The sequence below is a fragment of the Artibeus jamaicensis genome, unplaced genomic scaffold, assembly GCF_021234435.1.
Source record: "Artibeus jamaicensis isolate MK-2021 breed Jamaican fruit bat unplaced genomic scaffold, CSHL_Jam_final contig_335, whole genome shotgun sequence".
NCBI lineage: Eukaryota > Metazoa > Chordata > Mammalia > Chiroptera > Phyllostomidae > Artibeus > Artibeus jamaicensis.
The window spans coordinates 2,031,756-2,044,168 of NW_026521800.1; the positions used below are offsets into that span (position 1 = coordinate 2,031,756).

At 39.5% G+C, this 12,413-nt stretch overlaps 1 protein-coding gene across 1 annotated transcript in view; it reads right to left on the reverse strand.

The window, feature by feature from the left end:
- The window catches only part of F13A1 (coagulation factor XIII A chain), a 187,340-nt gene that overhangs the window by 96,046 nt on the left and 78,881 nt on the right, over positions 1-12,413 (reverse strand). Inside the window, exon 7 of the mRNA XM_053664120.1 lies at positions 10,331-10,438. Within this exon, the coding sequence (XP_053520095.1) occupies positions 10,331-10,438 (108 nt within the window). The remainder of the gene's footprint in view (positions 1-10,330; positions 10,439-12,413) is intronic.

The window sequence follows — 12,413 nt, forward strand, 5'->3', positions numbered from 1 at the left end:
ATGGGTTAATCAGAATGCTAACAGACATTCTGTTGAAACTGACAAGTTGTTTCTAAAATTTATATAGAAATGCAAAGGATCCAGAAAAACTAAAACAGTATTGAAAAAGAAGAACAAAGTTGATGAACCAAATGATTTGCAGATTTACTATAACACTACAGTACATGAAGTAACATAGTATGTAAAGATAGACAAACAGACCAATGGAACAGAACAGAGCCAGAAATAGATCTATATTTTAATATATTTTTTGATTTTCAATGAAGTCACCAAAGCAATTTAATAGGAGGGTGGGAAATGACAGTCTTTTCAAAAATTAGTTTCTAACAGTTTTGTTTTCAACAAATGGCACTAGAACAAATGTATAAACTGGGGAGAAAAACCCTTGACCCCTACTTCATACCACACAGGATGATCACAGACCCAAACATAAAAGCCAAAATTGTAAACCTTCAAAAATATAGGACAATATCTTGATGAACTTGTGAAAATAACATATTTCCTTGGGAGGATTCTTTTATTTTTTTTTCATTGAATTTCATAAAATTTAAAAACTTGCCCTGGCTGGTGTGGCTAAGTGGATTGAGCGCAGGCCTGCGAACCAAACAACTACGGATGGATTCCCAGTCAGGGCACATGCCTGGGTTGCAGGCCAGTTCCCAGCAGGGGATACACGAGAGGCAACTGTACATTGATATTTCTCTCCCTCTCTCCTCCCCTTCTCCTCTAAAGATAAGTAAATAAAATCTTTAAAAATTTTTGAAACTTGTTTCTTGAAATACAATATTAAAAAAATTTAATGGCAAGCCATATGTTCTTGAAGAAAATATCTTCCATACATATTTGACAGAGAACTTGTATTAAGAATATAGAGAAAGCAACTACAACTCAGTAATAAAGCAAACAAAAATCTAATAACAAAATGGGCATAGATTTGAAAAGATATCACGCCAAAAAATATATACTTTGTCAATGAATTCATGAAAAGGTGCTCAGTGTCATTAGTTATCAGAGAAATGAAAATTAAAATCCCAATGAAATACCACTACACACATTAAAATGGTTAAAAGGAAGAAAGCTGAAAACACCATGAGGAGGTGAAATTACGGCTATAGAAATACTGGAATGCTCATGAATTGCTGCTGGAAATGTAAAATGGTCCAATGACTTCAGAACACTGGCAGACTCTCCTAAAGATAAACATATATGTACCCTATGATTTAGACATTCCACCTTCAGCTACTTACCCCAGGGATATGAAAATATATGTATGTAAAAAGACTTGTACAATAATGTTCATAATAGTTTCACTCCTAATAGCCCCAAATTGAAAATATCTCAACTGTCCGTCAGTAGGTGAACAGATAGAAATTTGTGATACAGAATACAATGAAATGCTGCTCAGCAATAACAAAAGAACAAATTAAAGACACATGCAACAATGGATTTAGTAAAAGAAACCAGTCCCAAGTAGTACATACTATATGCATTCAGTTATTTGACATTTAACACAGACAAATCTAATCTGTTGCAACAAACCAGAACAGAGGCTACCTATGGGGATGTGGATTGATTGGAAAGGGAGCCCAAGGAAATTCTCAGCTGATGGTAATGTTTATATTTTGGTTGGGTGGTGATTACCTTTATGAAAACTAGCAGAATTTTTCACTTAATATTCATTCATTTCACTGTATGTAAGGTTTACCTCAATTAAAAAAAAAACATGGACTAACCCTAAACTATAGTGTGAAGCATACAACCACTGTTATGCGAGTGTCCTTTGGTATATATACTTGTCACAAGCTTTGTCAGGGGTGGGTAATTAGATTCATTTTTCATGAAAACCATTATAACTAGAAATTATTAATCTTGTCTCCCTTAGTAAGTGAGTATACTTATTTGGCCCAAACATATTTTACTAATTGATCAACAAAAGAGAAATAACCAAATGTGGATCGAGGGAGAGATACTTAGATTTTAAGCTTTTCTAATGTCTGTTTTTCTTTTCCTTTTAATTTCTATACCACTGCCGTGTTGTGTAGGGCTGGTGTAGAACAAGACTCCAAAAAATTTTGAATGGAAGGAATGGTTAAACAGGAAGGAGAGAAAAGCAGAGTAAGAAGAGGAAAGGTGAAAGATGTCAAAGGAGGAGAGAGGGGAAGGAAAGAGGGTGAGAAGGGAACCCAAGGTGCATGTTCTATGAAGGCATATCCTAAAGGGCTGTGCCGGCTTCGCTACATTTCTATCCATCTGTCCTGGGAATATCTGCCCAGGAAACCAGAACGGCCTGACTGCGCAGCCTACAGAGAACGTTTGAAGCATCCCCATGTTTCAGAAATAGCTAAGTGAAAAAAGCCAGTCAGTGAAAGACAAATACCACCTTACAAGAGGAATCTAATGAACAAAATAAACTAACAGGGAAAATACAACCACAGGCATGGAAACATGGAACAGACTGACAGTGACCAGAGGGGTGGGGGAGGGGGATAATGGTGGAAAGAAGGGGAAGGGTCTAGACAGAGAATTTGCATGAGTGACCCACAGACATGGACAACAGGGTGGGGATTGACTGTGAGAATCAGGGGCATGGACAGAGGAGAAAAAAAGGGGAAAATTGGGACAACTGTATTAGAATAACAATAAAAAATGATTTTTTAAAAAAACCAACCCATTCGATTAAAATAGATGCAGCACTGAAACCTCATTCCAGGAAGCAATTCAGGGAAAGCAGACATTTAGATTGACTATCATTATCACATTCGAGAGATGGCTCGTAATAAATGTCTGTTTTTCTCCAAAAATATGGGGAGAACAGGCATAAGAAATGTAACCTTAATCATTGAGAAACCAAGCTGTTTGCCCACAAATGGAAACTTCATTACATTGCTGGCTTTACTATAAGAGAGAAAAATGATGTCTAAACAGTTCATTGTTTTCTTCCTCCCCTGTCCTCTACCCTGAAAGAGAAGGATTAAATCAAACAAGGCTTGTAAAAAACATTCTATTTGTATTCTTGGAGCTCATGTGATGTGGAGAGAGGACAGACAGAGGACAAATCCAGGGAAATACGACACCAAGTGTGGACCAGTGGGGTCAGGCAAAATGGAGTCCATTTCCAGTTCTATCAGTGACCTTGTGTAAGTCATTTAACTTCCTGAGATGTCAGTCTTTTTATCTGCACTTTGATTATTTATGTAATGGGTATAATTTCTCAAAAGTGGTTATGAAACAATTTCTGTTAGGTAAATTCTATTTTCTCATTGGCTTCCAATATCAGAAATAGAAATCTCTAGTGAGTAAAGTGGCCTTAAGATATTATATGTAATCAGAAAAGTACAAGAGATTGTCCTGACTCTGGACCTCCCATTCATCATTGGATTCCCTGGGTCCTTCCTGAACTGTAGAAGCTTCTTCCATGCTCAAAGATATCTTGAAAGGTCAACTTTAAGGCTTTAAAAAAATCTTTTTGGAATTGGCATTTTAGTATTTTATTCTGCTGGACTAAAGTAACATTGTCCATGAATCCTTACCAGTGGATTCTCAAAAGTTGCCATCCCTGCGAGCCCCTATTGACTGAGATGCATCACCAGTAGAAAAATTATAAAGAGCGCCAGAAACCTCTGTCTTTTTTTGCTACCCCAAAGTGAGAAACAGCATTACTAATATTTCTAGGCATGAATCATGGAGAGAGAAAATAACAATTTAAAATAAGAAAGCCGATAGGGTTAGAGACCCAGACTCAAATCCATCTTGGAGCCTAGCCTACATCCGGCAATGCTTGCCGGCCTGGAAATTTCAGCTCTGAGGCATTTGTGAAGTCAGAATGCAGGTGTGTTAGTCATTGCCACTCAGAACACCAAACAGATGTATCTTTACCTTTGCAGAGGTGGTGCTGAGCCAGTGTGCTGCACCGACTACCTGGTGGTGGTGATGACCTCTTCCACCTCCATTAGAAATTCCGATGGGCAACTATACTCACGTAAACCATTGATATAAACATTTGGAAACTGATTATCACATAACCATACTTTTGTGATAGATTCAATTGCTGTAAAAATAAGATCTATATGGGGAATGTGAAAAAGCTCCTCAGTGGTGATATGGTTGCCAATAATTGTCATAGAGCACGCAGGTCCTCAGATTTCTCCAGAATGGTTCACTCCAAGAAAGGAGATTTTACATGTTTATAAATCAAAGGAACAGCTAGGTAGTGCTTTTAGAATTTTCATTTAAAAATGCTCAGGGAGCTGTGCTGTGGTTGGTCCATATGATCAGGGACAGACTTCATGTATTTATTTCTGACTTTAAGGTTCCTTTGGGATAACAAGGGTAGAATTTCTAGCCCAAGTGAATTTTTAAGTGTAATGTGAATAGTCATAACAGTTTGTTGCATTATGAGGAGGTTTGCTGAATGTGGAGCTTCCTGTAAGATGCCCAAGGAATCAACTGGAGGAAAATAAAAGCATGGTTTTGTGGTAAACCTCTTGTGGAGCTTCTTGGCAAAATATCAAAGGACTAAAGGTATTACTGAGTTTTTTTTCATTCATAGAAAGAAAAAATAACTTTCTAAATACTGAGGTAATAAGGAAACTAAAGATGGACAAAATGAAATATAACTTTATTTTCAGTTTATGAGATCACATATGCTTAGGGATCACAAGCCCTAAAGTTCAATTAATCTCACAGGTCTATAGTCATTCATCTTGAACTGGGCCTAGGAAACTTCAGGACCTACCACCAGTTGTGGTCAGTTTGATTTACTAGCTGGAGTTCAAGATTTTTTTTATAACACTAAAGAGTACACTGAACATCGATTGGTTAAAAAAAGTTCAATCTCGACTTAGTGTCCAAGAGGCACAGTCAGAACAGGTATTAATGGGGATTAATGATGGCACCGTGGTTCGATATTAGCAAAAGATCAGGGTTAAAAATACACCTGTATACCTCAAGGGAAGCAGGAAAGTCTAGACTGGCAACAGTATAAAGACTGGAATTTTAAAATATGCAACTATATTGACATTTTTTCCTGTCCTTTCCAAAATTTCTCAATAATGTCACATCTTAAAAATTATAATGGGTGAATCACCTAGGTCCCTGGAGGAGCAAATTACCCTGGTCACCATTTTGTCGTGCTGCTTTTGGTGACTGGTTGTTTGGGTACAATTTCCACCATGGAGAAAGGGCTTCCATGAATAAGAGCATGGTTTTTTCTCACTGTGGGCCCTTGTCACCCATACTTCTACTCCTTGAGCCATTACCCTAACACTTGGTAGGCCAGTACTTAATTCTGGGAAAACTCTGAGCAAAGCTTGAGAGATTTACTTTCTCATATGTTTATTTCATGAGAGAATTTGCCACACTGTGTTGAAATTTTCTACTTACCAGTCTGCCTTCTCTGTTCTCTACTGTATCCTAGTATCTAGACTGGCAGATTCTCAATGAGTGGTTGTCAAATAAATGAGTGTTTTACTACCATCAGCATCATTACAGCAATCACCACCACCACCACCACCACCACCAATAGCACCACCAAACCATAGTTGGTACCTAATCCTCTTTCGGAACTCTTTCCCCAGGGTCCCAGTGCCTCTGGCAACTAAGAATTCTAGGATTTACACCTTTCTTCAAGTATTCCCCCATTTCAAAATTCATCTGTTCTGGACCCCATTCCCTTCAGTCCTCTTTTGCTAGGAAACAGATACCTAATTGATATAGTAACTGTGTATTGGTACTAATCATTGGTAATGGCCTTCTAAGGTAATATGATCTGAGAACAAGGGCAATATCTACTTCTAGCTCAGACACTGATTTGCTATGTGACCTTGAGTGACATCATTGCCAAGGGCCTCTGTTTTTTAATCTGAAAGGCCCTTAAAGCATCTTCCAGATTGCACGCACTGATCTCTGTGTATTTCAACACAGATCTTCTATTGACAAAGTCTCAGCCGGAAAGAATAAACCTGAACTGAGGTGAGATGTTAGGTCTTTCACAGGGAATAAGCCAGCGGTACCTGCCTAACAAGCACATAAACTAAGAAGCAACAGAGGCTGTTCGCAGCAACAGTGCGCCTCCCTGCAGAACTTCTCTGCCTGCCATTGCTGCCAGATCCAATCGGTCAAGGGGTAGAAACAGATTCAGACATGTAACTACTCAGCAGCAAAGCCAGGCTGCTTCCACGGTCTTCCCTTACCCCACGCACGACCATGCTGTCCTTGCCACAACATGACATGGCACAACTGTTTTGCTAGTCTGATCAGGGCTCGGAGTCCAAGTGTGGTTTCTTCACAGTAATCCAGGGCCAACAAGGGAATGCTTTATTAATGCTCTGTGAGCAAAGTAAGTTTTCAGATGGCACAAAGCAGCTTTCTAAAATTTTCCTGGCATATTTCCTGACAATTTTCCTTTTGGGTACTGTCACATCAGATCTGAGGTAGAAAGAAAACAGCAACCAAGCAATATAATTTAGAGGTGAAAGTATAACTTTGAGCAAGTTTCTTCTTTTTGACAATTTTCTCTTTTTTAAAAATTTCCTCTCTTACATCAATCTGCAGTATAGCTTTGGTAAAATATATCACTCAGTATTTAGAAGAACCTAAACAAGAGGTAGCTTACATAAGGTTATAACATTTCAGGCCCAATCCCCAGACAATGAAATGACAAATTTTTTTGACTCTCTTTCTCCTGGGTGTCTCCAATAGCCCAAGGCTGTCCACATTATCATAAGCTTTTCCTATTTTTGCATCAAAGTAAAGTAATGGCAACTTAAAATAAGAACCAGATCAACTATTGAATTTAAAGAGGGAAAAATAGAAGAGAAGAGCATTATTTTAAAGAACAAAAGGATATTTTTGCTGCCATTGGGAATAACAAATGCAGTTTGAGTACAGGGACAAAATCTCATTTTAAAGATGAAGTGAAGCCTGGAAAGGTTGACTAATTTGCCCTGGACCACATAGAAAGTGGCCGAGTCAGAACCAAAGGTCTGATGTGCCATGGGCCAGACCCTCTTCAGTGGAGGAATGAAAATGAATAGGTTTTGAATGAGGTCAAAAGACAGTTGCCCTGTGCAGGCAAGAAGAGAGCGTTATGTCCATTGCACAGGCAAGGAAACTGAGCCACAGAGGGGTTTACTGTTGTTGTCCTCATTGAGGTTGATTTTGATCAATATTTGGGTACTGTCACATCAGATATGATGTAGAAAGAAAACAGCAACCAAGCAATGTAATTTAGAGGTGAGAGTATAACTCTGAGCAAGTTTAGCAATAAACTTCAGATATTTAGCAATATCTGAAGACATTTTTGATGGTCACTGCAGGATGGGGAGGATACTAGTGGCATATCTTTAATTGAAGACAGGGATGCTGGGAAACATGCTCTAGTGCATAGGAGAGCCCCCAGGACAAAGAATCCTTCAAGGTCATAGACACTGGACAACAACAATTTTTATCTAGGGATTATGCACTTAAAATTGAGGCTTCTTCTTATCATCATCATCATCATCATCATCATCATCAATCATCATCATCAGAAAGTTTGCACAACCTGCAGTACTATCTATGCTCATTTAACATCATACACCCACCTACTCCTTGCAAATTCCTTGCTAATCTTCAGTGCTCGATTTAGCTGTGACCACCTTAAGCCAATTTGTCTTTGGGGCCTCAGGCTTCTGCTCCTGCCTTTTGTCCCCACTTCACCTTTTCCAGGTTCCCAGCCAGGGCCAGGCTGCTCATACCGACTCCTTCCTGGCAACAATTGATCCCAGGAAATTTCTGCCCTCCATCACTTTCTTCTCAGCATGAACTGAAGTCAGTGTGTTACCCTTCCCAGAACATTTATGTGTCACAATGTATCTCTTTTCCAGAACTTGTATCCTGTGAAAGGAATTTCTAGCCTCAGTGACCACGCTGGGGAGATGCTTGAGAACAACTCCCAAAAAACCTGTAGCAGCCTCTGTTCTTCCCGTGGACCGCGTGGACCGGGCCAGCATCCTGAGAAAATGCATATAGTCCCGTCTGCCTTGGTTCTGGCGGGACTCACAGCTTCAGAACGTTTTCCTTCTGAGCTCCCTAAATACATCTTCTCATATTTTGAAGGAAAGCTCTAATTGAGAGTTTTTTATGTTCTTTTTTTTTCAGGCTCTGCTTAACTTCACTCAATAATTTCATGATAGATTTCCAGGGTTTGTTAGCAGGAGAGGAACTGCCTGAATAATCAGAAAACAGATGATTTTTTAAAAAGTGTCACCTTTCTTACTGGTTTTGGAGGCTGAATTTGCTTTCTAAAATCATTATAACTGAATAGATTTTAGAAATATTCACAGAGCTCTTTTATGGATTAAAGGAAATAATAGTCATGAAAGGATTTTGAAAACTAGCAAACATGCGCTTTGAGTACATAAACAATGCTGGTAACGAAAATAGAGATACTGCCCCTCACACTGTAAGGCCTCTCCCTCCAAAGCACAAAGCAAACCAACCAAACCATTCCTTGAATAGAGTCTGTTGTAGAGTTTCAAAACGCGAACTTCATAGGCTTTTTATGATTACTAAAATTTCAAGGCAATTTGCATTCAGGTTATATGCTGAGTTCAAACTGTAACAGCCTCCACTCGGCCAGATGCCATTAACAGGAAGTACTGGGTTAGCAGCTTCGTGTTTGCTTCCCGGGCATTGGCTTGTGGTAGGCAGCAGTTTCTGGACTAGTGAAAATACATACAAAGTGTGAATAGGCTTAGGCTGATGAGCATGCCATTTTAGAGTGCTTGAGAAGGAATTAAGTTATATGCAACCACTACTAGCTTTTGCTTCCCTTCTCACTGCAGACCTGTCAGTGACTTCAAAGGTGAAGGAAAAGGGGAATCTTGTCTGTGAAACAGGAAAAATGTGATTGGCTGCAAGTCGAATGTACGTTATAAGTAGTTATTGTAAATAAATTCCTAAATCCTCTAGAACTCATTTTCTTTTCATATACAATGTAAACTAACAACAGAAAACAAAACTGCCTTTAGAGGTTAGCTTTTACCTCTCCTTTTAAGCTACACTATTTCATAAATTCACATGTAGCTTAGTTATTAATAAAATAAAAACAAAAAAGCAGTTTTGTTTTCTGTTTTTAGTGTACATTCAAAGCCAAAGGGGGGTAGGATTGAGGGTGGGAGGTGGGGGTGGTGGGGTGGGGCAGAGTAGGGGGGGAATGGAGGCAGCTGTACTTGAATAAGAATAAAAAGTAGGTTATAGATAAAAATAAATAAAAACAACCTTTGTTAAGAGCTAACCAGAAGTTATATTTCATATCATTCTCAGTCTAATATTGATTGATTGGACAATATTGATTTTATTTAGTTCAAACCAAACTCAACATTCTTCCAAAAACAGGTTACTTTTTTAAAGAAAACTTAAGAAAATTGTTAGGAGAAGAATTTTTTTGTTTACTTTGCTCAGCCTTTCAGGGAATAAGGTAGCATCTATCTTGATGTGTGTTCAGAAGTACTCTGCTCATGAGTCGGCTTTTATCTGCTCTTGTGCACCAAGGGCAGGACCTCTGTGCTGTGTCCGCCGGCTCGGTCCAGGGCTGCATGAGAGCTGGGCGTCGCCTGTGTCACCCCCATGCCTGGCCCCCAACCTTCCCACTCGTGGGACTTTGTTTCCTCTCCCAGGAAGCGGTTCCAAGCAGGGTGTCTGCATTCTCAAAGATCCTTCAGGATCTCCTACCCAGGGCAATGGGGGAAAGGAGAAATGTCTAGACTTGGGGTCAGCAGGCCTGGGTTGCAGGGGAGCTTTGTCACTCACAACCTGCCATCGCACTGTTTCCTCCTAACTTGTGAAATGGCGTGAGTAACACCCACCCTACTTAACACAATTACTGTGAAGAATCAAAACCATTTTATAAACAATTAAGCCCTGTGGTGAGGTATTAGTGTCCTAGAAGCTAGGATTAGATAGAGTTGGTTATTTCTTTGCTCTTACTGTGGGTGTGAAAATGAAGAAAAGATGTGTCTTGTGTATTTTTGGTCCCTCTTGATATTTGTTTGACTGATTGATTATGGTCACTGACATTTTGTCATAGTCACTCCTTAGTTCCTAGGCAAGAGATTCTTAAGAACAAGTAGTCTATAGTCCCAAGTCACCTATAACCTATAATTTGTCTGAAGCCAGAGAAACATGCAGTACTAAGATACGAATTTTGTTTTATAGCATGTGACAAGTTCAGAGAATTGTATACTATTACAAAGTTTAAGTCACCATTTCAATAGCTCTTAACGAACTGGCATCTATACTGAGGCAAATTACATGGACTTGATTTTAGCCCTCAGAAATTGTTGCTTACCATGGCAGACCCAACTCGGCTGACTTTGATGGGATTCCCTCGGCCCGAAAGGTCCATCTGTGCTCTGTCCATCATATACAGGCAAGCATCCAGAATGCCATCCTCAAACTATTTGGAAAAAAAAAGAGAAACTACTTAATGTTCGCTCTGCCAGCAAGATGCTCTCTGGCAAGAAATAAAATAAAGCACAACCTAATGTTTAGAAATGTGTATTAAGAACTTAAAAGCAAGCTATCAATAGAAACAGAACCAGCAGAGAATTAATGTACAGTTCTTAAGGATCATGAACTGACTTGAAGTTCTTCAGAAAACTGTACAAGTTAATTTAGGGGGTCTCTACAACACATTGGCTCCAGTGCCCAAGGAAAAGGGAATCGACAATGTGCCAAAGTCAGGCCAAAGTCTTGAGACCTCAGCAGTCACATGAGTTCTTGCATGTCTAGAAAATAAATGGCTCTCAGGTATAGCACAAGAAGGCACAGCAGGCCTGTATTCCTTGCATGGGAAATAGAAGGAGACCTCATGCGGTGAATGTCTGTCTAAGGGTTTCCCGCTTCTGAGACAAGGTGGACCCAGGGTCAAAGAGAGGGCAGGACAAAGTAGATCATATTATCAAGGGAGCAACCTAGTAGTCAGTTCAATTTCTTTAGCAAGAACAGCTAGCCATTTGCAATACCAGTATTTTCTAAAAAAGGAATAAAAATAAAGTAGTAATAAAATGACAAAATGGGAAGGGTTCACCAATACTGTACCCCACTGTACAGGAGATTTTTCTCAATACAGAAATCCTGCAATTATCCACACAAGTACTTGTGACAGAAACCACAAACCTACTGGCTAATTACTACGTAAGTCTTTATTAAATCCAGTGAGAATACCAGCTCTATGTGTACTCTAAACAGATACAATGGAAGTGATAAAGGGTAATTATACTATTTCTTTGTGTATATAAAGAACTCATTATTCTGGTTCTTCTTAAGTAACACCCTTCAGCTGTGTCTATGGGACATGATACCAGCTTGCTGGAGAGTGAAAGAATAGTCATGGAACTAGTTGTTTCTCTGCATCACTGCACACCACTGGGCTACTTGCCTCTTTATGTTTAAGGACCTGAATTAATGGACTCCAAATGACAATAGAGACAGAAGTGCCTGTGTTCAAGGGTGACTATCAAAGGCATTCTGGCTAAGGAGGACCCTTTTCCAGTCCTTTTTGCTGCCCACCTTAGAGCCTTTTTTCCTGATTACCTCTCTATAGATTGTCACATTGTGAACATTAAGAGAATTACACCTAGAGGTTAGGAATCAGGGACCCAGCACAAGGGTACCAGACAATAGGCAATAGTCAAAGGTTATGTCTCTTGGGAAGGGGAGAGCTTATAACCAGGGAGCCAGGCAGGGGTCCAAAACAAGGGAAGAGGACATAGGCCATTAGCTGGATGGGATGTCAGAAATGTAGGTGGCAAGCTTGAGCCCTGGGCATGTGACTCTCAGGAGTCAAGGGGAAGGAGCAGGAGACAAAGCCAAGTGGACACAAGTTAGAGGTGCCATGGGTGCCATAGGTCAGTCTGGAGCAGGGATGAGGGATGAAGGGAGAGCCCCTGTGGAAGTCAGAACAAGGCATGAAGAAGCCAAGAAAGTATCATGCGACCTGGGGAGGCCATACTCTGTGAACTTTCCAACCTGAGAACCAGAACAACATATGTACTTCCAATCTTTTCAGCCAAAACTTTGAGAAAGGCACATTCATCCCCTCTCATGCTGCTAAGAAAAATTCGCTTCTGAATCACAGGACATGCATTTATTTATGGAAATACGGTAAATAGCATTCATTTTCTCAATTGTTAAAAACACCAAACTGACATAGTTTTAATTATTCAATGTCTTAAATGAAATCCTTTTAAGATATTTTATATCCAGACAGTATCTTCAGGTTGCAGCTGATAAATAAAGTGTCTTTAGGTAAAAGCACAGTGGGCCCCCCTTTGATGAAATGGTAACATTCTTTTCCAATCAGCAATATTTTATACTAGCTCTTAAGAAGTTATTTCTTTGAGTTGGGTACACAGCTTGCTATATCTGTT